The sequence below is a fragment of the Stomoxys calcitrans genome, chromosome 2, assembly GCF_963082655.1.
Source record: "Stomoxys calcitrans chromosome 2, idStoCalc2.1, whole genome shotgun sequence".
NCBI classification, from domain to species: domain Eukaryota; kingdom Metazoa; phylum Arthropoda; class Insecta; order Diptera; family Muscidae; genus Stomoxys; species Stomoxys calcitrans.
In genome coordinates, this window is record NC_081553.1 from 208,498,293 (window position 1) to 208,522,893 (window position 24,601).

Consider the following 24,601-nt stretch of genomic DNA (forward strand, 5'->3'; position numbering starts at 1 on the left):
AGGAAAGAAAGAAAAGAAAATTTGAGTTTAACCATTTTTATACGTATGGAACAATGAAACTTTACACAAAATAAGGTCTATCTAAAACTGTTTTCATTTTGTGAGTCACGATATCCAATTTTCGGTGCAGATTAGGCTAGGTCTGTGCGCTTTACTAAAAACGTACCCCTGATAAAGTCTAAAGGCCAAAGCAGGATGAGCGCGGTGAGCTTTGTTTTCTGGGCGTTGCGTTAAAAAATACAACTCTGCAAACAAAAACTACGTGCAAAAGTTCAAACATTTTTAACTTTGACGCCTAAAATCACTACTTCACGTATGGCAACACAGAATAACGCTCGATTTCAGTCGTTAAAGTTAAAAATTTTACGTGCTGTTTTTGTGGGATTTTTTGCAGAGTTGCATTTTCCAACATAACGCTCAAAATCAAAACTCAACGCGCCCATTCTGTTTTGGCCTTAAGTCAAACGCCTCTAAGTTGGTTCAAGTCTGGTATTATGTCCATAACTCAATGTCGGAGTCCGTTAGCCCCGAAAACCGGATAATGACATAGGAAATGCTACAACGTCTCATCATCATCGCCACATGCCCCACACATGCTATCACTTGCCGCACCTATTCTGCATAAGTGCGCTGGTTATCCAATGTGTCCCGTAATAATACCACAAGTAATACTGATCTACTTCTTACTTCCTTCAGTATTAGCCTCTTCTTCTCAGAATCCAGATTTCCCCATACAGTTTGCGTTGTCCTACCTACCGATAGTTTCACTGTTGGTTGCCCACGCACTTAACTCAGACTGCAGGGCCCCGAAAGGCTTTGAATTCACACAAGTCTACTGATAGAAGACCTCTGGCCTTCACGGCCAAATCGTCTGCTTTTCGTTTCCCCGTATTCTGCTGGAGACCGGCATCCAAAAGACGGGAACGTGCCGCCGGCAGCAGTGTTCCGCATTCGACCTCAAGTGTCGTCTTAGGTTTACGATCCGAAACCTCCTCCAATCTATCACAGTTTTCCATCGTCGCCTTTATTATCCAACCTTGGTATGACCTGCTCCTATCGTCTATCCACTCTCTCATCGCCTTAAGTTTCATAGTAACAGTGGCTCATCGCCCCGCCTATGCTTAGGAAACATTATCTCTGAACTCATTGTATGGTGTCAATGTTGTACTTTTTCTCCATCACAGTCCAACAAACTACAGAGTCGTATTGGTCTGATCACTCTCCTGTAGAGCTAGTTAACTATCCTTCCCCCAAAATCTGCCAACCTCCTGAGTACGCTCTTGAATTTGACACTTTCCAGTTTCCTGCCCAAGATCACTTCTAAGTATTTAACCTTGTCGGATATCGAAATCATTCTGTTGAGGAAACGTGGCACGGCAAATTGACTCACATTTGAAGTCTTCTACAATCTAACTGATCACGAGGCAAACGGCATATGTCATCCTAAAAACCTTTGTGGCCTTTCTACAGAGCTGATTCGTATTTCTACCCCTTATAGCCGTCATAGCACCCAGGATTCAACCACCTGTTCCTTAGCATTTGGTTTATCCAAAGTTTAAAGACCCTGTCCACCCGGTACTGGCCCAACTACTGATTGTATCAATGTGTAGGTCTTTACATTGTTTAAAGCTTCCTCAATGTCAATGCATGCCATCAATTTTTTCATCTTGACATCAAAAGGTGATTCTGTTTGTGAGCAACCTCATAAGGGGCAGTCTTCACTGATTTCCTAAAAATTGGATCAATGTATAGGTCCTCACATTGTTAAAAGCACCCTCGATGTCAAAGCATACCGCCAACGTTTTCATCTTAGCATCCAAAGGTTCTTCTATTTCATATGGGGCGTCTTCACCATATACTTCTTCACATAGGCATGCCGCTTTTCTCCGAGCAATATGTTAGATGTCCTACTCTTTATCCACTATACGCTTCGTAGTTTTGTGTAGAAACGATGTAAGGTTTATAGGTCTACAGGCTTTTGGTGCCGTATAACATGCCTTGCCGCGTTTGGGTATAAATACTTCCCTCTCTACCTACTAGGCATTTGGAGCATACGCAAGTCCTAGGCACGTTGCGATTATAGTGGCCAGATAATGCGGCAGACAGCGCACCCCTCTTTCCTGTAATACCTTGACTTAAATGACAGTTGAAAGCTCCATAAAGCTGCCTTAACCAGAAATTCGGTAATGATGAGCCTTCCATTCCGTTGTCTCCGTGTGTCTCATCAGAAGCCTCAACATGTCCTCCCTCGTCTCTGCTCTTATCCCAAGTCACCTACTAACGTTTCAGTTTGGACATGGGATTTTGAGAGAAACTTTTTCATCTTGGCGGCATCATTAACATCCAAAATATCTTGACCAATTGTTTTTCGATTTTTCTCCAGTCACCTCTTTGGAAAGAAGTTTTCACTTCTCACATATCAATGAGTGCTGTCCGGTTCAAGTTTTTTTTTAAGCTCAATGATAAGGGGCCTCCTTTTTATAGCCGAGTGCGAACGGCGTGCCGCAGTGTGACACCTCTTAGTGGAAAAGTTTTTATAGCTGCCATACCAAATGGTACAGTACCTCCCAAATGTCGCTAGCATTAGGAGGGATAACCACCGTTGAACATTTCATGATGTTCTCGCCAGGATTCGAACCCAGGCGTTCAGTGTCATAGGCGGGCATGCTAACCTCTGCGCTATGGTGGCCTCCATTTTTACATGGCATAGTACCTCACAAATGTTGCCAGCATTAGGAGGGGAAAACCACAGCTAAACATCATGTTAACCTCATATAGTCCTCATATATACCGATCCTTGGCCATAGCTTCATTAGACCTAGCCCTAAATTTTAGACCCATTTGATTTCTTTAAGATTTGACCCCGCCAAACTTAGACCGTTTTTGCTTTAGTTCTTATCCTTTTTTCTGTTTTTCAGTCTTACCTTTTCTAAATCCTCCTTAGGTCCAACGCCACTCAAAAGTAAAATTTGTGGAGAATTGACAGCTCCTCCGCTGACAATGACCTCTTTCTTAACCAAGATTTTGCGCATGCTGCCAAACTGATCGCTGACCTCAACTCCCAAAACAGTTTTGGTGCCAGGATGTATCAGAACTTTTGTGGCAGTGGTATTTAATAAAATATGCAAATTACTGCGCATGCGAGCAGGACGAATAAAAGATCTGGCTGAACTATAGCGAATACCATTGCGGGAAGTCATCTGGGCAATCATAAAGCCAGTAGAGTTGAGGCCATTCAAATCATGTACAGAAAATCCTAGAAAAAAAAACGAAAATTTTACATAAAAAAACCATAAAGAAACTTTAACGCCTTACCTAATTCTTCGCCAGCTTTCAGAATGGCATAGGACAATGGTGGATTGTAGGGGAATTTCGATACCGGCATTGGACCTCCAGTAGCATGTAGATCAGCTCCAACCTCATCAATTTCCAGATTATTTTCAGATTTTTTGAAAAATGGCAAAACGTCCTCATACCTCCAGCCGGGATTTCCCAACGCGGCCCAATCATCATAGTCCTCACGATTGCCTCGTATATACATCATACCATTGATGACGGAGGTTCCACCTAGAACTTTGCCTCTGGGCCAGTAACAGCGTTGTCCCTCGGACGAGAGACAGGCAGAACTTTCTGGTTCTGTGTTGTAACCCCAATCAATGTCACTGCTAATGAAATTCAAAAACATGGACGGAATTTGAGCTCCCACGGGTTCATCACCACCTGCAAAAGACACATGGAAAAAAAAAGATTGATGATTAAAATTTACTATTATTGTATTTCATCAAAATCCAATGATAATTGCTCCTTTTATGGGCTCAATACTCTATATCTGGAAATCGGTCTATATGACAGCTATATCCAAATATGGTCCGATCTGGACGATGTTCGACACAAAGGTGTAGAGGTGTATCAAAACTCACTGTTTCAAATTTCATCAAAATCGGATGAAAAATGCTCCTTTAATGGGTTCAATACTCTATATCGGGAGATCGGTCTATATGGCAGCTATATCCAAATATTGTCCGATCTGGACGATGTTTAACAAAAAGGTTTAGAGGGGTAGCAGAACTTATTGTGCCAAATTTTGTCGAAATAGGATGAAACATGCTCCTTTTATAGGCTCATTACACTATATCGGTAGATCGGTCTATATAGCAGCTTTGTCCAAATATGGTCCGATCTGGACCACATTTGACAGGAATGGGTAGGGGTCTACCAGAACATCGGACTTTATAGCGACTATATAAAACTTAAATCCGATTTTTTGAGATCAGAAGAATACGATCAAAGAATACGAAATCATCAAATATTTATACCCAAACAAGTAAGAGCGTCCTAAGTTTGGCCGGGCCGAATCTTATTGTATATACCCTCCACCATTGATCGCATTTGTCGAGTTCTATGCGCGGTATCTCTTTTTAGGCAAACAAAGAATATTGAATAAGAACTGTTATGCTATTGGAGCTATATTAAGTTATTGTCCGATTCGGACCATAAATGAGTGCTGAACATTGCACAAGTCATTGTGTAATTTTTCAGTTCATTCAGAAGCAAAATCGGGAGATAGGTTTATGTGGGTATCAAGCTATTGATCGATTCAGACTATATTAGACACGTATGTTGAAGATCATGAGAGAAGCCGCGCCCTCTAGAGGTTCAAGAAGTCAAGATCCCAGATCGGTTTATATGGCAGCTATATCAGGTTCTATACCGATTTACGCCATATTTAGCACAGTTATTGTAAGTCACAACAAAACACCTCGTGCAAAATTTCAAAATCCAAATCGGATGAGAATTGCGCGCTCTATTGGCTCAAGAAGTCAAGATCCAAGATCGGTTTATATGGCTGCTATATCAGGTTAAGGACCGATTTGAATCATACTTAGCACAGTTGTTGAAAGTGATACCAAAACACCACGTGCAAAATTTCAGGTAAATCGGACGAGAATTGCGCCCTCTAGAGGCTCAGGAAGTCAAGACCCAAGATCGGTTTATATGACAGCTATATCGAAACATGGATCGATTAAACCCATACTTAGCGTAATTGTTGCAAGTGCTAGCAAAACACTACGTGCAAAATTTCAATCGGATAAGAATTGCGCACTCTAGAGGCTCAAGAAGTCAAGACCCAAGATCGGTTTATATGGCAGCTATATCAAAACGTGGACCAATTTGGCCCATTTACAATACCAAAAAGTATTTGTGCAAAATTTCAAGCGGCTAGCTTTACTCCTTCGAGTGCTTTCGACAGACAGACGGACGGACGGACAGACGGACGGACATGGCTAGATCGACTTAAAATGACATGACGATCAAGAATATATATACTTTATGGGGTCTTAGACTCATATTTCGAGTTGTTACAAACAGAATGACGAAATTAGTATACCCCCATCCTATGGTGGAGGGTATAAAAAAAGTATTTATGTGTTATTTACCCAATAAATACCCAATCGTGGGATATTTACCCGGTAGAATCCTATCTCTAGCTATGACAGAACATTTGTTCCACTAGCCGAACGTAGAAAAGCGTTCCAAGCGCCTTAATCTTCTGCGCCCATTTTATTATCTCTGACACCAAGTTTGGAGGTGTCTCCCCACTCTCAAGCTCAATAAAAAGGGGCCTCTCTTTTATAGGCAAGCCCGAACGGCGTGCTGCAGTGGGACACCTCTATGGGGTGAAGTTTTTGCATGACATGGTACCTCACAAATGTCGCCACAGCTTAAATTTTTTTGATGACCCAGGCGTTCAGCGTCATAGGGGGACATGCTAACCTCTGCGTAGCTTTAAGAAAGATATGGGCAAACCCTCCTATTTCTTAATGGGATCCAAGCAAAATCAAAGTACTAGTGCAACAAAGTATTGTCTATATAAAGAGACATACACTCATATAACGCACAGCTCCTATATATATTGGGTTGCCCAAAAAGTAATTGCGGATTTTTTAAAAGAAAGTAAATGCATTTTTAATAAAACTTAGAATAAACTTTAATCAAATATACTTTTTTTACACTTTTTTTCTAAAGCAAGCTAAAGTAACAGCTGATAACTGACAGAAGAAAGAATGCAATTAGAGAGTCACAAGCAATTAAAAGTCCGCAATTACTTTTTGGGCAACCCAATAGTTTCTCAGAATGACACAATTTCATCAATCAATTTTTGTTCTCAATAGAATTTTTTTCTCAATAGAATCATTTCGATGACATCTGATCTCAAGGGGCATTGCTGTTTACAAATTGTTTGAACACTCACACACAAATTAGGAGGCGGGGTTCACGCTCCGCTATTATCAATCAATACAAAAGACTTAAGAAACGAACATGTTAACTGAAAACACCACCATATGTTGGACAAAACTGTGTATGACAAAGGGATTGTTTGTCTGTTGTTGAAAAAAGTGTTACAAACTTTAAGAGGCAAGCTAAAGCAAGCTAAAGTAACAGCTGATAACTGACAGAAGAAAGAATGCAATTAGAGAGTCACAAGCAATTAAAAATCCGCAATTACTTTTTGGGCAACCCAATAGTATCTCAGAATGACAGCAATTCAATTTCATCAATCAATTTTTTTTCTCAATAGAATTGTAAACTCATGAAAAGGATTTTGATATTTCCATAAACATACATAAATCAATAGGCACTAAATATCGTACATAAACCATATTTATGGTCTTAAAATACATTTGAAAATACATGAAATACATTTATGCAATCACAACATATTTAATATAATGATATAAGAGTTTATATTTATTATACAAACTTTTCGAATCAAGTTTTCGAAAATAATTGATTTTTTTTGGAAACTAATTTTTTTATTTTCTTTTAGTTTATTTAGCGTTATTACACCAGCTGACTTAAATTTCTGGTAAACAATCATTGAACTGACTGTCTTCATTGATTTCGTCTATAAATTTTTGTTAGTTAATCATTTCATATGTAAATAAACACTTGAAGTGTGATGTGATCAGTTTTGATCATTGGTAGATGGTTTTGCTTGATACAATTAACGTAACAAAAAGTTAGCGGTGTTTTATTTTTTAATGATAAAAAAGTTTATACAGGTTTATCAAAACATGCCTAATGAAATGGAATGTAAAACAGGTTGGAAAAAGAAATAATTTAATTTCAATCAATCGAGATGGGAATAGCTGTTGATATAGCTCAGATTCGTTTTTTGACAGGGGAAATACATTTTATAAAATGTTATTCAAAATGGTAAATTTATCTTAAGGAACAGGGTAAACTTCTCACACATCAATGAGTGCTGTCCAATTCAAGTTTAAGCTCAATGATAAGGGACCTCTTTTTTATTGACGAGTTCGAACGACATGCCACAGTGCGACACCTCTTTGGGGAGAAGCTTTTACATGGCAAAGTACCTCACAAATGTCTCTAGCATAGGAGGGTATAACTACCTCTGAAATTCTATTCTGATATTTTCGCCAGGATTCGAATCCAGGCTATCAATGTCATGGGCGGACATGAAAAGAAATCACAGTCGAGGATAAGTTGAAAGTAATGGAGACAAACCGGCATGTAACAGCTATAGAGGAGTAATTTTCATAGCATACAAAATACTAACCGGAGTTTTGTGTGTGAGTCTAAAGTCAAGAAGATAATTGGGCTCTTTTAACATGGCTTTGCACTTGGTAAATCCATTACATCGATTCAACTTTAAGCTAGATGCTGAAAAAGTTTGAAGAATCAACGCTTTCAACATATTTGCTAAACTTGAAATTAGGGCTCTTTATCTTCATTCAACTCAGTAAAATTTCTAATCCAATATAAGACAATATTATCGGAAATCCTTAAACATTTTCTGAGTTGTACAATGTACATTATATCTTTTTGTAATCTATTTATCAGCATTTTAGTTTTCGTTAGCGCATTCATTTTAGATAGTTTTTCTCAAATGACAGCAGTTTGGTTAATCAATCAATTTTTGTTCTCAATAAAATTTTTATAACCTACACCACTACTGTGGTAGCGGGTATTGCAACTTAGTTTGTTTGTAACACCAAGAAGGAGAGAGATAGACCCATAGAAAAATATCCGGATCAATTTCTTATTCCATTCAGGCATGTCCATCTTTTTGCTGAATTTGTTTGTAACTCCCAGAAAGGAAAATACATAGGTCCCTTGATAATTATACGGATAGATTCAGAATCACTTTATGATTGGATTTAGCTATGTCCGTCTGTCTGCCCATTTCAATTTGTGTCCGTCTGTCTGCCGATGGTCACAGGGATCTGTTTGGGCCTAGGGGCGAAGCCTTTGTCAGCACATGTCTGCCATAAAAATGTATGTCTATATCTTGATATAGCCCCCATATAGACTGATCTGCCGATTCAAGGTCTTAGGTCAATAAAGCCACATTTATTGTCCGATTTTGCTGAAATTTGGGACAGTGAGTTGTATTAGATCTTTCGACATTTTTTTCAATTTGGCTCAGATCGGTCTAGTTTTGGATATAGTTGCCATATAGACCGATCTCTCGATTTAAAGTCTTGGACGCATAAGGCGCAGTGTTTGTCCGATTTCGCCGAAATTTGTGACAGTGAGTTGTGTTAGACCCTTCGACATCTTTTCTCAATTTGGCCCAGATCGGCCTAGATTTGGATATAACTGCCATAGATACTGATCTCTCTATTTAAAGTAATGGCTCCATAAAAGGCGCATTTATTATCCGAATTTGTTGAAATTTGACACAGTGACTTATGTTAGGCTTTTCGACATCCGTGTCCTATTCGGTTCAGATCGGCCTTCATTTGTATACAGTTGTATTTATTAGACCACTCAATGTCCGTACCGAATTTGGTCCAAATCGGAAAATATTCTGTTATAGCAGCTATGGGTTCAAAAATTATGAATTTTTCACCGGATTATGACGAAAGGTGGTTTACATTTATATAACCGAGGTGTTGGGTATCCATTATTTGCCCTTCAGTTATACACACACACTAATAACATAAACAAAAATTCACCCCAAATCAAGTAGTCTTCCTCTGCAGGCAAATTTCAAAACCTATTTTTGCTTGCTGAGCGAGCACATATGAGAGAGTTTGTCCAACAAGAGAGCAAAAAAGGGCATAAAAATTTAAAATGTATGGAAAAATAACAAAATTAATTAGGATTTTAGAAATTCTTACATATTTTCGAATAATACCAGCTAGCGCATCAACGGAAGAATTTGTTCATGTATTTTAAGTTCGATTTATGCATATTATGTAAAACTAAATTATGAATGGATTTATGAAAAAATTCCTTAAAAATTGTTTTCTGTATAATTAGACATTTGCACATTTAGCATCAACTATTTGTTCAAGTTCCAAATGACTTTAAAATTGATTGCTACTCATTTTGGCTGACAAGCATTAAAAAATCTCTCACGCTGTATCACGTAGATAATGAATTTCATTTTGCGGTTTATTGTCGCCTTTGAATTATGGAAACAAATGCAGATAAATTATTGTCTGCGGTCATTAATCGATTTTTACGGTTAATTGATCTCTTGTTAGGAAATTAGTGAATAAAATCTAAATTTTAGCGTTTAGTTTTTAGCGATATATAGGGTTACTTGGTGTGTTCAATACTACTTCTGATTGGGGGTTGAGTTAAAACTAACCCATTCCGATTGAAACATTTCAAAGTATTGCTTTGACATGTTCTAGATTATAAGCCCATCCCTCTGTTCGACTTTACCTTCATTTACAATATGCGGTACAAACTTTTCAAGCCTATAAACGTATGTTCTTGTGCACGTACACAATAATGTGCAATAGTGTCTGTGTGTATTTGCACACTAATGGTATAGGGTGACATGCTTTTTCACACCTGATTCTCGAAAAATCTTGTCCTGCGGTATAGTAAAGAGATCAAGAGTACAGGCCTATTGAAAGTGGCTTTGTATGCGGTTGTACCAATATTGTCATTCGGTTTGTATATATATACTAAATCGTCATTATATTTAAAGTCGATTTAGCCCTGTCCGTCCGTCCGTCGGTCAGTTAGCATTTCAAAAATATTACTTTTGGTTTTTTGGCCCACTCTAGTATACATGTTTTGTTAAATATTTGTTTTCAATTTCAATAATAATTCAATAAATCACACACTATAATTGAGACATAATAACAACAATACACCACGATGAACGATTGAAAACATTTTGTCTAATGGATCTTCATCATAAATCATTTCGATGAAATCTGATCTCAAGGGGCATTGCTGTTTACAAGTTGTTTGAACACTCACACACAAATTAGGAGGCGGGGTTCACGCTCTGCTATTATCAATCAATACAAAAGACTTAAGAAACGAACATGTTAACTGAAAACACCACCATATGTTGGACAAAACTGTGTATGACAAAGGGATTGTTTGTCTGTTGTTGAAAAAAGTGTTACAAACTTTAAGAGGCAAACTTAAGCAAATCAATTGAAAGAGAGTGTGAAATATGATGTTCAGAAAGCATATATCGGTGAAATTGGTTTCATTTTAAGTATTTTTAGGTGGGTGTGATGTTTAAGTTAATATGGGGAAGACCTAATTGTGTGGAGGTCAAGACTTGACAAGACTCAAAAAGTGATGAAAAGAAAATAGAAATCTCAATTAGGAGTTGGATATACCGGCATAAATGTTGGAGATCTTTTGTTAGTAATTTAACTAAATGTGTTTGTCATAATAGCTTTTGGGTGTTTAGAGGAGTTATATACCATATGAACATCGACAACTTTAACTTTGAATATATTGACATTAGCATCCCGATGGCCCGATCCCCAGTTTATAAGATTATGAAGTTTTGTAATAATTGGATATAAAATTTCAAAAATCGATCCCCTTCTGTAAAGAAAGTACCAAAAAGTACCTTATTCTTGGTACTATATACATCGGAAAAATCATTAAGTCGCCCAATATATATTGTCAAGGTATAAATGAATCCCAATTTTGAACGCTTTAGCTCAATTAGTAAAGAAAGTACCATTTTGTAGGTCTTAGTACCTAAATGTACGATTTTGAAAGAAAATCTTCTGGTCAGCCAAAATTTATAGCCAAGGTGTAGCGGTATCCAAATTTTGAGAGTTTAAGATCACTCTGCAAAAAAGTACCATTTTGTATTTTTTAGTACCTAAATGCACAAATTAGAAACAAATCTTCTAACCGCCCTATATTTATTGTCAAGCTGTAAGCATATCCCAATTTTGAAAGCTTATTATCACTCTGTAAAGAACGTACCATTTTGTAAGTTTCAGTACATAAATGTATGATTTTGAATAATCTTCTGGTCACCCACAACTTATAGTCAAAGTGTACACGTTACCAATTTTGAGAGCTTTAGCTCACCCCGTTAAGAAAGTACCATTTTGTAGGATTGACGAATAAAAAGTATCTTCTCGTTGCCCAATATATTCTTTCAAGGTACCAATTACAGCACAGTTAGTACGTTTTCTTCCACATGTCGTAGTTTTGTCAAGACTGCGATAATATTTGTCAAATTTCTTCTTTTTAGCGGTCCCTGTTCGCTGTAGGCGAAGATAAGCTATTTCGTACTATTTTGCCCTTTTTGGCACCAAAATATACGAAATTTGAATGGATCATTTAGTCACCCACTATATGCCAAATTTCAGACTTCTAGCTCCATTTGTAAAGAAAGCTCCAAATGGTACCAAAATGTTTGAGTTTTGATTATATTATTTTGTCACCCATCATATATTTCCTATTTGAAATTGCGTGCCAAATTTCAGACCTCGAACTTCAATTGAAAAGAAAGTACCAAATGGTTCCAATTTTGGTACCAAAATGAATAAATTTTTAATAGATCAATTAATATATGATAGGTGATATATTTCTTAGTTGTACCTGCCAAATTTCAGACCTCTAGCTCCATTCATAAAGAAAGTACCAAATCGTACCATTTTTGATACCAAAATGTACGAATTTTGAATAAATCATTTAGTCAGTCATATATTTGCTAGATTTACCTGGCAAAATTCAGACTTCTATCACCGTCTGTGAAGAAAGTATCAAATGCGGTACTATACGTACGTTTTCCCCCGTTGAAAATACTAAAATTTCCATTTTTTTTCACCCTCCTCCTCTTGCACCAGATGTCTTTTAGATCAAAATTCTATCTCTATCCACCCGCCCTGTAAAAAGTTCACGAATTTCGTACATTTTTGGTAGTTTTCCTAGTATCTTAATATACAAATTTCCAAAAACACTAATAGTTACCCAATTTAGGTTGCCATGGTGTACGTAAGTTCCAAAATTCAGAGCTATAACTCAATTAACAAAGAAAGTACCAAATAGTACCAATTGCGATATTAACGTACCTTTTCTCCCACTTTCGGTACGATTTTCCAACATTTTGTTTACCAAACCCTTTTTTTCGGGACACTTTTTAATTAGAGCCCAATAACATAATTCTAGCCCTTTCCGTTCGCGCTGGGCAAATATGTGCCGTTTCGTACTTTTTAGTACCAAAACATACAATATCAAAATCCAGCAACATTCGTGCAAAATTTCATGATTCGAGGTTCAGCCGCTTGGGCTGGGCGATGATCAGTCCGTCACACAACTCTTATATGTATAGATTTCCGATCTTGACTTCTTGAGCCGCAAGAAGGCGAAATTATTTACCAATTCGGCTGCAATTTTGCATGAGGTATTTTGTTCTAACTTATAACAAATACGCCAAGTATGGTTTAAATCGGTTCATAACTTTATATAGCTCCCATATAAACCGATTTTGGGTCTTGACTTCTTGAGCAGCTAGAGGGCGCAATTATTATCCGTTATAGCTGAAATTTTGCACCAAATGATTTGGATTTTGGTTTCCAAAGACTCAGCCAAGCATGATCTAAATCGGTTCATAACTTGATATATCTCCCATATAAACCGATCTCGGATCTTCACATTGTCAGCCGATAGAGGGCGCAATTCTCGTCCGATTTAGCTGAAATTTTGCACCAAGTGTTTTATTTTGACTTCCAACAACTCTGCCAGGTAGGGTCTAAATCGGTTCATAACCTGATATAGCTCCTATATAAACCGATCTCGGATCTTGACTTCTTGAGCCGTTAGAGGGTTCTATTATTATCCAATTTGAGTGAAATTTTGCACAAAGTGTTTTGGTTTGACCATCAATTCGCCAAGTATGGCCCAAATTGGTTCGCAACCTAATAAAGCTCTAATATAAACCAATCACCTAATTATACTCCTTGAGCCTCTAGAGGGAACAATTCTTATCCCATTTGGCTGCAATTTTGCATGAGGTGTTTTGGTTTGACCATCAACAACTGTGCTATGTATGGTCCAAATCTGTTCATAGCCTGATATAGCTCCTATATAAACCAATTTCGGATCTTGACTTCTTCAGCCGCTAGAGGGCGCAATTATTATCCGATTTGGCTGCAATTATGATAAAGGTGATATAAACCAATCTCGGATCTTGACTTCTTGAGCCGCTAGATGGCGCAATTATTATACGATTTGGCTGAAATTTTGCATGAAATGTGTTGTTCTAACTTTTAACACTGTGCCAAGTATGGTTCAAATCGGTTCATAACCCGATATAGCTTCCATATAATCCGATCTCGGCTGAATCCGATCGGTATGGCTGAAATCGGTTCATAACCTGATATAGCTCGCATATAAACCGATTTCGGATCTTGAATCTTGAGCCGCTAGAGGTCGCAATTATTATCCGATTTTGCTGAAATTTTGCATGAATAGTTTTATTCTAACATTTAACAACTGTGCCAAGTACGGCTTAAATCGGTTCATAACCCGATATAGCTTCCATATAATGCGATCTCCGATCTTGACTTCGTGTGCCTCTAGATGGTTCAATTATTATCTAATTTTGGCTAATGGCTCAAATTGGTTCGCCAATATAACCGATCTCCCTATTATACTACTCGAGCCTCCAGAGAAAGCAATTCTTATCCAATTTGGCTGAAATTTTGCACAACAACTTCTTGTATGACCTTTAACGTACGTGTCAAATGTGGCCTGAATCGACCCGTAACCTTGTATAGCTTCCATGTAAAAAAATCTCCCTAATTGTATTTCTTGAGCTATTACAGGGCGCCGTTCTTATCCGAATTGACTGAAATTTTGCACAATGAATTCCACTTTGGTCTCCAATAGCCCAACCAAGTATGGCCCCAATCGGTTCATAACTTGGTATAGCTGAAATGGTATAGAAATTCTTATCCATTATCCTTTGTTTGTCTATGAAGAGATATCGGCTAAAGAACTTAACAAATGCGATCCATTATGGAGGGTATAGAAAATTCGGGCCGGCCGAACTTAGCACTCCACCATAGGATGGGGGTGTACTAATTTCGTCATTTTGTTTGTAACACCTCGAAATGTGCGTCTAAGACCCCATAATGTATATATATTCCTGATCGTCGTACCATTTTGTCTCTAGAGGACGCAATTCTCGTCCGATTTGACTGGAATTTTGCACACTTCCAACAACTGTGCGAATTATGGTCCTAATCGGTCCATAACCTGATATAGCTGCCATATAAACCGGTCTTGACTTCTTGAGCCTCTAGAGGTCGCAATTCTCGTCCGATTTGACTGAAATTTTGCACATAGTGTTTTGGCATCACTTCCAACATTTGTGCGAAGGATGGTTCAAATAGGTCCATAACCTGATATAGCCCTCCTCTAAAGGGCGCAATTCTCGTTCGATTTGACTGAAATTTTGCACTTAGTGTTTTGAAGTCACTTCCAATAACTGTGCGAAGTATGGTCCTAATCGGTCCAATACCTGATACAGCTGCCATATAAACCGACATTGGGTCTTGACTTCTTGAGCCTCTAGAGAGCGCAATTCTCATCCGATTTGACACAAATTTTGTAGAACGGCTACTCCCATGGCCTTCAACATACGTGTGCAAAATGGTCAGAATCGATCTATAGCTTGATAAAGCTCCCATATAAACCGATCTCTCGATTTCGCTTCTTGAGCCCCGAATCGGACTATAACTTGATGTAGCTGCTCCTCCGTCCTTATTCATTATACTTTGTTTTTCTAAAAACATTTACTGCGCAAAGAACTCGACAGATGCGACCATGGTGGAGGGTATATAAGATTCGGCCCGGCCGAACTTAGCACGCTCTTACTTCTTTTTAAAGATAAATCCTTATTTATTGTAAATATATACAGCACCCTGCTGACTTTGAAGGCTTATTCTTAAGCCTTGCTATTAAGACATCAATAAAACTTGAAATTTTAATTTAATCATTTCTAATTCTGAATATTCAAAGCAGTTGCTTTACAATTACTTTAAAAGAAATTTTACTTCGCCATCCAACGAAGGTGAAAGTAATATTGAAAATAAAAGTTTGTTTGGGTACTAATGAATATGTGATAAAATCTATGAGAAGCTACTGAACTCATAAGTTAATTAACTTTTAACATAATCTTCGCTTTATATTCATCTCATCTCAAAGCATTACTAAGAAACAAAATGTATGCATACATTGAATTGAAATCATAACTTTTGTTGACTTTTATTTTGTTTTTGATTATGCTAAATTAATGATTTACATTAACATATAGAGATCACAACACAACATAATGAAAGATTGTTTAAATGATAAAAATTTCTAATACTATTGTAGGTAAGGGGTTTGAGTGGATTTAACTTAGCTAAGTGCTACTGGCTACTGATCTCTCCATAGGGTCACCTGCGGTAGCTGCTTTTAACACCCGTTAATGGTGGTAAGACAAAGCTGAGAGAATCTCTACCATGAATGGCATTCGGCATGTTTCTTGAACTATTTTTATACGCTCTATCATAGTTACGAACGCAATGATTACCAGATATGTCCAGCACTGGCATAACAAATAGACGGCTCTACTTTCTGCATCAAATATGAAGACTCTCCCAGAAGGACGACATGATGGAGGATCTCACCCTTGCCTCAGACCGCCTTCTCATGATCATTGAGGTTCATAGTATCTTCATAGTATCGCCGAATATATATACGCCAACCAAACGAATGTGGACTGTTTAGGCTTCAGAGTTCATACCGAAAACATATTCCGCAACAATCGCTCACTTCTGATTTTCGCAGCGCACAGAAGGTCCTCCGTTCAACCATCAAGACGCATTCGCATTACTTATCTAATATGAACCCAAATTTCTCGACCGAAGTAGATGAACGTGATGAGCTTCGCCGAACCAATTCTATCAGCATGGGAATAAAGCTCTCAACAACCCGCCAAACAATACAAGCCAAGTCGCTGTAACCTTCAATGGGCTGCAGTCATTTTTTAAATCAATAAGTCATAAATAAATTTTTTTCACAGAAAATAATAAACTACAATAAGTTGACTTGGTGTGTATAAGCCTGTGGGATAGAGGGACACGAAGGTCATTCAAAAAGCTCGAAAATCGTGCCACACGAAAGCAAATATTTCCCTTCTATTAGTCTGTCATTCTCTATGCTAAAGATTCTGGAGAGTTTGAAAGATACAGATCTCGACAACAGCTTTGAAATGGCAAGAAAAGCAACAGAGTTATCCCAGGGAATTGTAGAGCAGACTATCTTACGAGTCTATGAACTACGTAACTCATTCCAGGTGAACTGGAAACTGCGGATATGCCTCTAGCGACATGTGAGCTATGTCTTCAGGATGAGACCCGTATGGCAACGAGTGACTGATGGTTACAAATTGAGGGTTGTTAACGCTCCAAGATTATGTGGCTCAATCTTAACTTGAAGAGGTCTTCCACTTTGCTGTTGTTGGTTAAAACAGAGGTCTATTTCCTTGTGTCCGTCATAACAGGTCATTGTCCTATTGGAAAATATGCTAATAGACTAACTGTCTATACCACAAATTTTTTTTTTCGTTTTGACTGATGGTTACAAAATTGAGGGTTGTTAACTAATCTTAACTTGAAGAGATCCTCCACTTTGCTATTGTGGGTTAAAACAGAGGTTTATTTCATTGGAAAACATGCTGATAGACTAACTGTCTATACCACAATTTTTTTCGTTTTGTCTTCCGATTCGTCCGCCAATTAAATGAAAATACCTGTTTTCCCTTTATAAAATCAGCTGTTTCCAATGAAATTGGTGAACGAATCGAGTGACAAAAAGCGAACAAATGTTAGTGATCTAGGCCGTAAATGTTTGAACTAACGATTTCTGCAGTGAAAGAAAGTGGAGACTATAAAACTTCTGTTATGTGTGTGTGACCTGCTCTGTCAGGCAGAAGGATTTCCATTTTAAGCTCTAATTTCTTTGAGGATTTATCTGAATTAGCGAATGTTAAAATTCTCAAGTTGTTGGGTTTTTTAAATGATCTGTCTATTTCAATATTAGGAACTAGAAGGCATCTTCCCTCTTCTGTTTCTATGGCGTCACAATGGACCTTCCAATCATATGGTTGTAGGTATAACAAGTAAAAGCTTGTTCAGCCGGGTTGAATCTTATATATCCCCCACTATTGATCGTTAAGTTCTTTGCCCGGTATCTCTTTATAGGCAAAAAAAGGATAAGGAATACAAATTTCCATGCTATTGGAGCCATATCAGGTTATCGAACGATTCCAACCATTCTTGGTTTGAATGACTTCCATATTGGAAGTCATTGAGCGAAATTTCAGCCAAATTGGATAAGAATTCGACCCCATAGGCGCTCAAAAAGTAAAATCGGGAAATCGGTCTATATGGGAGCTGTATCAGGTTATGGACCGATTCAGACTAGATTTGGCACGTATGTTGAAGGTCATAGGAAATGTCATTGTACAAAATTTCAGTCAAATCGTAATAAGTGGCAGTCTGCCATCAGACTCACTAAGACGTTTTCGTCCATTGTGATACCACAGAAACAGAAGAAGGAAGATGCCTTCTAGTTCCTACCGTTGAACCATCCAGATCGCTTTAAAAAGCCCAATAACTTGCAATTGTTCACATCCGCTAAATCGGACAGGTTCTCAAAGAAATGAGAACTTAAAGTGGAACTCCTTCTGATTGCTTCGATCTTCTTCGATGTCCTCACAGCTTCTGCAAATGTCGTTGCTGGCACCTTTCAGTCTGTCAGCACGTTTTCCGATTAGACAGTGACCTGTCTTGGCGGACACAATGGCTGAGATGTCTTTTCTAGCCAATTACAGCAAAGCAGTAGAACCCTTGAAGTCTAAATTAGGCCAAATAGTTTTGGAATGCTCACAGCCACCTCTTTGTGACCATCTATCATTCATTGTTCTTCGGGCCTGGTCCTGAACTCTTAGCTTACATGTCGCTAGAGGCACACCCACAGATTCCAATATCCCTGGAATGTGTAGGGTAGTTCCTAGTCTCGCAAGCTCATCCGCTTTACAATTTCCTGAATATCTCTGTGGCCCGGGATCCAGAACAGGTGAAAATTGAATTGTTCAGCCATCTCGACGAGAGATCTGCGTCAGTCGAGGGCGGTTTTTTGTGTTCAGAAATACGTTATCCAGGGATTTAATGGCTGCATGACTGTCTGAGAAGATATTTATCCCAGTCGTCGTAATGATATTATATCTTAGCCATTCCACCACTTCCTTAAGTGCAAGGATCTCCTATTGATACACACTTTCAGTGGTCGGGTAATGTTTTCTATATGACCAGTTCTAGATCTTTGTGGGTGTAGCACAAAGCCCACCTGGTCGTTAAGTTTGGAACCATTCATATAGAGGTCTATGTAACTTCGGTTACCAGGGATATCGTAGTTCCAATCGGTTCTATCAGGAATAGTGGTACAGCACTTTTTCAAAAATTTTAGCTAAATCCGATAATAATTGCGCACTTTAGAGTCCCGAGAATTCTAGTTCCTAGATCGGTTTATGTGGCAGCTGTATAAGGTTATGGACCGATTAAGACCATACTTAGTACAGTTGTTGAAAGTCATAACAGACAACTGTAAGCAAAACTTCAGCCACAGCGTATACGATTTGCGCACTCTAGAAGCTCCAGCAGTCTAGATCCGAGATCGGTTTATATGGCAGCTATATTAGATTGTGAGTCGATTTGGACCAAACTTGGCACAGTTGTTGGAAATCATAACAAAAAGCTACGTGGGAAGTTTCAAACAAATCGGATAAGAATTCGGCCTTATAGGAAGAATAGGTAGAACGGTTTATATGGGAGCTATGTCACGCTATGAACCGATTCCGACCAGATTTGACAGGTATGGTGAAGGTCATAGGAGAAAATTTCAGCCAAATCATATGAGAATCCGAGATCATTTTATATGGCAGCTAAACCAAAACATGGTCCGATTTGGCCTATTTACAATTCCAACCGACCTGCACTAATAAGAAGTATTTGTGCAAAATTTCAAACACCTAGCTTTACTCCTTCAAAAGTTGGCGTACTTTTGACAGACAGACAGACAGACGGACGGACGGAAATCGCGTTCTTTGTCGATTAATACGATCAAGAAAATATATACCTTGTTGGGTCTCAGATCAATATTTCGATGAGTTACAAATGGCGAAATTAGTGTACCCCCATCCTATGGTGGTGGGTATAAAAAGTAACACTTTTGCTGTATCGTCACTTCAGTGGTCATTCTCACCAACAGGTGGGAGACATCTGTGGGTACATCAGCTGTCAATGTCGAGCTGAAAACCAGCACCGGCACACCAACACCACAATATAATAAAATTAATGTTTTATTAAATAATTTTTTATCTTATCGGGGTAGCGTGTTTTGATGGTATTATCGTTTGGCGCACTATGTAGATAATGATAACAATAAAAATTAAACATCCGTCCATTGATGTGACATATAAATGTGTAACCACCATTCACACGACATGTGGAGTCTATGGAGACGGACAACAAGTCATCCAGGCAGTCAGCCAGCCAACCAACGAGTGTGTCTGCTGCCTTCTGTCTGTTTGAATAGTTGACAAGAGTTCGCAATAAAAATTGAATTTAATGGTTTTATGTCATTTAATTTAAGTATGGCAGTTTTTTTTTAATTTTTTGTACTTTTTTCACTTTTTTGCATTTTTTACACAATATAAGAGTTAATAACTAATAAATGGCGTTTGAGGTTTTCTTGATTAATACTTATACAGTGGTAATTATAATTTGTTGAAATATTGCCAAGAAAAGAGAGTGTGAGAGAGAGAGAGGGATCTAACCAAAAGACTTAGAGCACAAACCTTTGAGATGGTTACCATTTATATTGGGTTGCCCAAAAAGTAATTGCGGATTTTTCATATAGTCGGCGTTGACAAATTTTTTCACAGTTTGTGACTCTGTAATTGCATTCTTTCTTCCGTCAGTTATCAGCTGTTACTTTTAGCTTGCTTTAGAAAAAAGTGTTAAAAAAGTATATTTGATTAAAGTTCATTCTAAGTTTTATTAAAAATGCATTTACTTTCTTTTAAAAAATCCGCAATTACTTTTTGGGCAACCCCATAATTTTTCAAAGTTTGTGTCTTAAGTCTTTTGTTTAATAACCAGCTTAATTGTGTTGGATTTTCAGCAAACTGTTAGAACATTAATTCCTTTATCATCTTTAGTTTGCATGCATACAAATGCTCAACTAATTGATATTTCATCTTGTCACATTAACATTGTCATTCGATCAAGTCTAGTGTTTAAATGGCTAATGGCCGTATTATCCATATAAGAGGCAAGCTTAATTACATCTTAATTACATTTGACATTATTAAATACCAGTTGGCCCAATGCCGTAAAAATACTTTCTCTATCTCTCAACACCAACTGATTGCATAACATTCCTGGCAAGTTACCAAGTTGATCGATTGTTTTTTTTTGTTTCTTTTTTGCTTTATGCAACACAGAGAAGAAGACCACAATACCTTAAATGGTCTTGAATTCGATTGCATCTCCCCCTTGTTTGTTTGTTTGTGGTTACTTCTAGTTCGTCACCGATGACAGGTTGACATTTACACTGACAAGACAGTTGATAATGTCGCCACGATCTGTTATTGCTTCATTCAAACACTTTGAGTAGGACCGGTCGTAAGCCCATAGGCCCATGTAGGCAATTTTTAAGCTGACAAATTGTGTTTGAACTAAGCTTAGCTTAAGAAAATCGCTTAGGCTCAATAGCATTAGAGATAGTAAATTGAATTAAAAATCACTACACTTGTTGTCATCACTAGACCAAAAATATGTATTAGGTATATGGTGGTGGCTTTAATGCAACAACGTTTGTATTGTTGAATGAGTCGTAGTGACATAAAATGGAAGAAGTAAAAAGGCATTAAGTTTGGCCGAGCCGAACTTTGGAAACTCATCACCTCCATCGCAGCTGCATATATCAAAATATAATCTGATCTGATCTGAACCAATCGGTACGAACATTGAGTGGCTTTACATTACCGCCAATTGTCCCCATGAACATTTCATTAAGGAACAACGCCAAACTTCTCACATTCAATGAGAGCTGTCCCATTCAAGTTTAATGATAAGGGACCTACTTTTTAATAGCGAGTCCAAACGGCGTGCTACAGTGCGACAGCTCTTTGGGTAGAATTTTTTACATGGCATAGTATCTCACAAATGTCGCACAGCAGCTAAATATATCAAAATATGATCTGATCTGGACCAAACGGTACGAACATCGAGTGGCTTTACATAACTGCAAATTTTCCCATGTACATTCCATTAAGGAACAGGGCCAAATTTCCCACATTTAATGAGTGTTGTCCAATTCAAGTTTAATGATAAGGGACCTACTTTTTAATAGCGAGTCAAAACGGCGTGCTACAGTGCGACAGCTCTTTGGGTAGATTTTTTTACATGGCATAGTATCGCACAATTGTGGCACAGTGGGAGAAAGTCGAAAAAAAAATAGAAAAAAATATGCCATTTGAGAACTGCTAAAGATAACTCTTTGACATTCGAAACGGTTGAAGTAGAGGATAGTGTTCAAAAATCCCCATTAAAAAGTCAGCTAGAGGTATACAATTTCTCCACTGGTTTCGGGAATATTCGATTTTTTTTTTAATTTTTTGAAATTTTGAGATTGGTTTTGTATTTTGCGATTTACGAAAGGGATTTTTTAGCACTATTCAGCAAAAAGAGAATTTTGAAAATCGGTTAACGAATGAAGTTGGCAACCCGAAATGGCAACTGAAGTGCTCTGCCAAGAGGCGCCCAGACCACTTAGGGCTTTGAAATTTTGCACATGATCTCGATAATACCTCAGCTCCAACCGTTTCGAAGAGTTATCTCTATCTGTTCTCATATGGCATATTTTTTAAATAGTTTTTTATACCCACAACCATAGGGTGGAGGCATACTAAATAGTCATTCTTTTTGTAACACCTCCAAATATTCGTCTAAGACCCCATAAAGTACATATTGGGTTGCCCAAAAAGTAATTGCGGATTTTTCATATAGTCGGCGTTGACAAATTTTTTCACAGCTTGTGACTCTGTAATTGCATTCTTTTGTCTGTCAGTTATCAGCTGTTACTTTTAGCTTGCTTTAGAAAAAAATAATGTAAAAAAAGTATATTTGATTAAAGTTCATATTAAGTTTTATTAAAAATGCATTTACTTTCTTTTAAAAAATCCGCAATTACTTTTTGGGCAACCCAATATATTCTTAATCGTTTCGTCTTTCTGAATCGATCAAGCCATGTCCGTCGGTTCGTCAGTCGAAATCAAGATAGAGAGCGAACGCGTAAAGCTAGCCGCTTGAAATTTTGCACAGACACTTTATATTGATGTAGGCCATTGGGGATTGCAAATAGTCCATATCGGATATAGCTTCCATATAAACCGATCTCCCGATTTGAATTCTCGAGCCCATGAAAACCACAATTTTTGTCCGATTTATCTGAAATTTTGCATGTAGTATTATGTTATGACTTCCAACAACTGTGCCAAGTACGGTTCAAATCGGTCAAGAACGCGATATAGCTCCCATATAAACCGATCTCCCGATTTGAATTCTTGAGCCCATAAAATCTAAAATTTTTGACCGATTTATCTGAAATTTTGCATGTAGTATTATGTTATGACTTCCAACAACTGTGCCAAGTACGGTTCAAATCGGTCAAGAACCTGATATAGCTCCCATATAAACCGATCTCCCGATTTGATTTCTTGAGCCCCTGGGAGCCTCAATTTTCATCAGATTTGGCTGAAATTTTTTACATGGTGTTCGGTTATAACTCCCACAAACTGTGTTAAGTACGATCCGAATCGGTCTATAACCTGGTATAGATCCCATATAAACCGATCGCCCTATTAGACTTCCTGAGCCTTTACAAGCCGATTTGGCTGAAATTTTGCATTCAGTGTTTTGTTATGACTTTCAACAACTTTGCTAAGTACGATTTAAAGCCTTCTATAACCTGACATAGCTCCTATATAAACCGATCTCCCGATTTAACTTTTTTTGTCCGATTTGGCTGTAATTTTTCATGTAGTGTTTTGTTATGACTTCCAACAACTGTGCCAAGTACGGCCAAAATCAGTCTATTGTATAACCTGATATAGCTCCCATGTAAACCGGTGTTTGGATCATCCTTGTACCGTTCCTAGTTCCTAGAATAAATATATGCCCTATAACTTAATTTATTTTGTATAACTATAACCGAAGTTAGCACGCGTTAACTTGTTCAATTCTATCCCACTGTGCAGCATAAGTAAGGTATAACCAACCCACAAAATTGTTTTCTGATGTTCTCGCCAGGATTCGATCCCAGGCTATAAGCGCCGTAAAAGGACATGCCAACCTTTGCGTTACGGTGGCTTCTAACTCCTAACATAACCTACTGTTTGAAGTTTCGACGAAATCGGATTATTAATGCGGCTTTTATGGGTAAAAGACCTTACATCTGTTTATCGGTATATATGGCAGCTATATTTCCGATCTCGACAATACTCGGCACGAATATCGAGGGACCTAACACAACTCACAATGAAAAATTCATCAAAATAATCAAAAGTAATAAATTCGCATTTTACGGATCCAAGACTTTAAATCGGGGCGATTGGTACACATGACAGCTACATATATCCAAATATAGTCCCATCTAGACCAAACTCGGCACGGCCATTGAAAGGCCTAAGGCAGCTAACTGTGCCAAATTTCAGGAAAAATGATAGGGATTTCTTCCAACTTTACGTCTTGGGCCTCTTAAATCGGGAGATCGATATATGTGACAACTATATCAAAACATAGTTCGATCTAGACTGTATTCGGCACGGATATTACACAACTCACTGTGCCAAAATTTTTATCGAAAATCTGTATCGAAATATTGACCGATCTAGATTAAACTCGACACGGACGTTGAAGGACCTTCTACAGCTCACTGTGAAAAATTTTGTAAAATCGTTGGATAAATTCGCATTTCTTCCAATTTAACGTCTGCCGCACCTTAAAACGAGAGATCGGTAAATATGGCAGCTTTATCAAAATATTGTCCGATTGAGACCGTATTCGGCTCGTATATTGAGAGTCCTTAAACAACTGTGCCAAATTTCAGCAAAGTCGGGAAATTAATGCTGATTTCATAAATTCAATACTTTTAATCGGGAGATCGGTATATTGGCTGCCATATTCAAATACAAATCAATTCCATGGCAGCCAGTTGTACGTAC

At 37.8% G+C, this 24,601-nt stretch overlaps 1 protein-coding gene across 1 annotated transcript in view; it reads right to left on the reverse strand.

Moving 5' to 3' along the window:
• LOC106083621 (glucose dehydrogenase [FAD, quinone]) overlaps nt 1-24,601 on the reverse strand; it is a 30,035-nt gene that overhangs the window by 1,119 nt on the left and 4,315 nt on the right. The window contains exons 3-4 of the mRNA XM_013246764.2: nt 3,316-3,720; nt 2,925-3,256 (exon numbers count right to left, since the gene is read on the reverse strand). Of these exons, the coding sequence (XP_013102218.1) occupies nt 2,925-3,256; nt 3,316-3,720 (737 nt within the window). The remainder of the gene's footprint in view (nt 1-2,924; nt 3,257-3,315; nt 3,721-24,601) is intronic.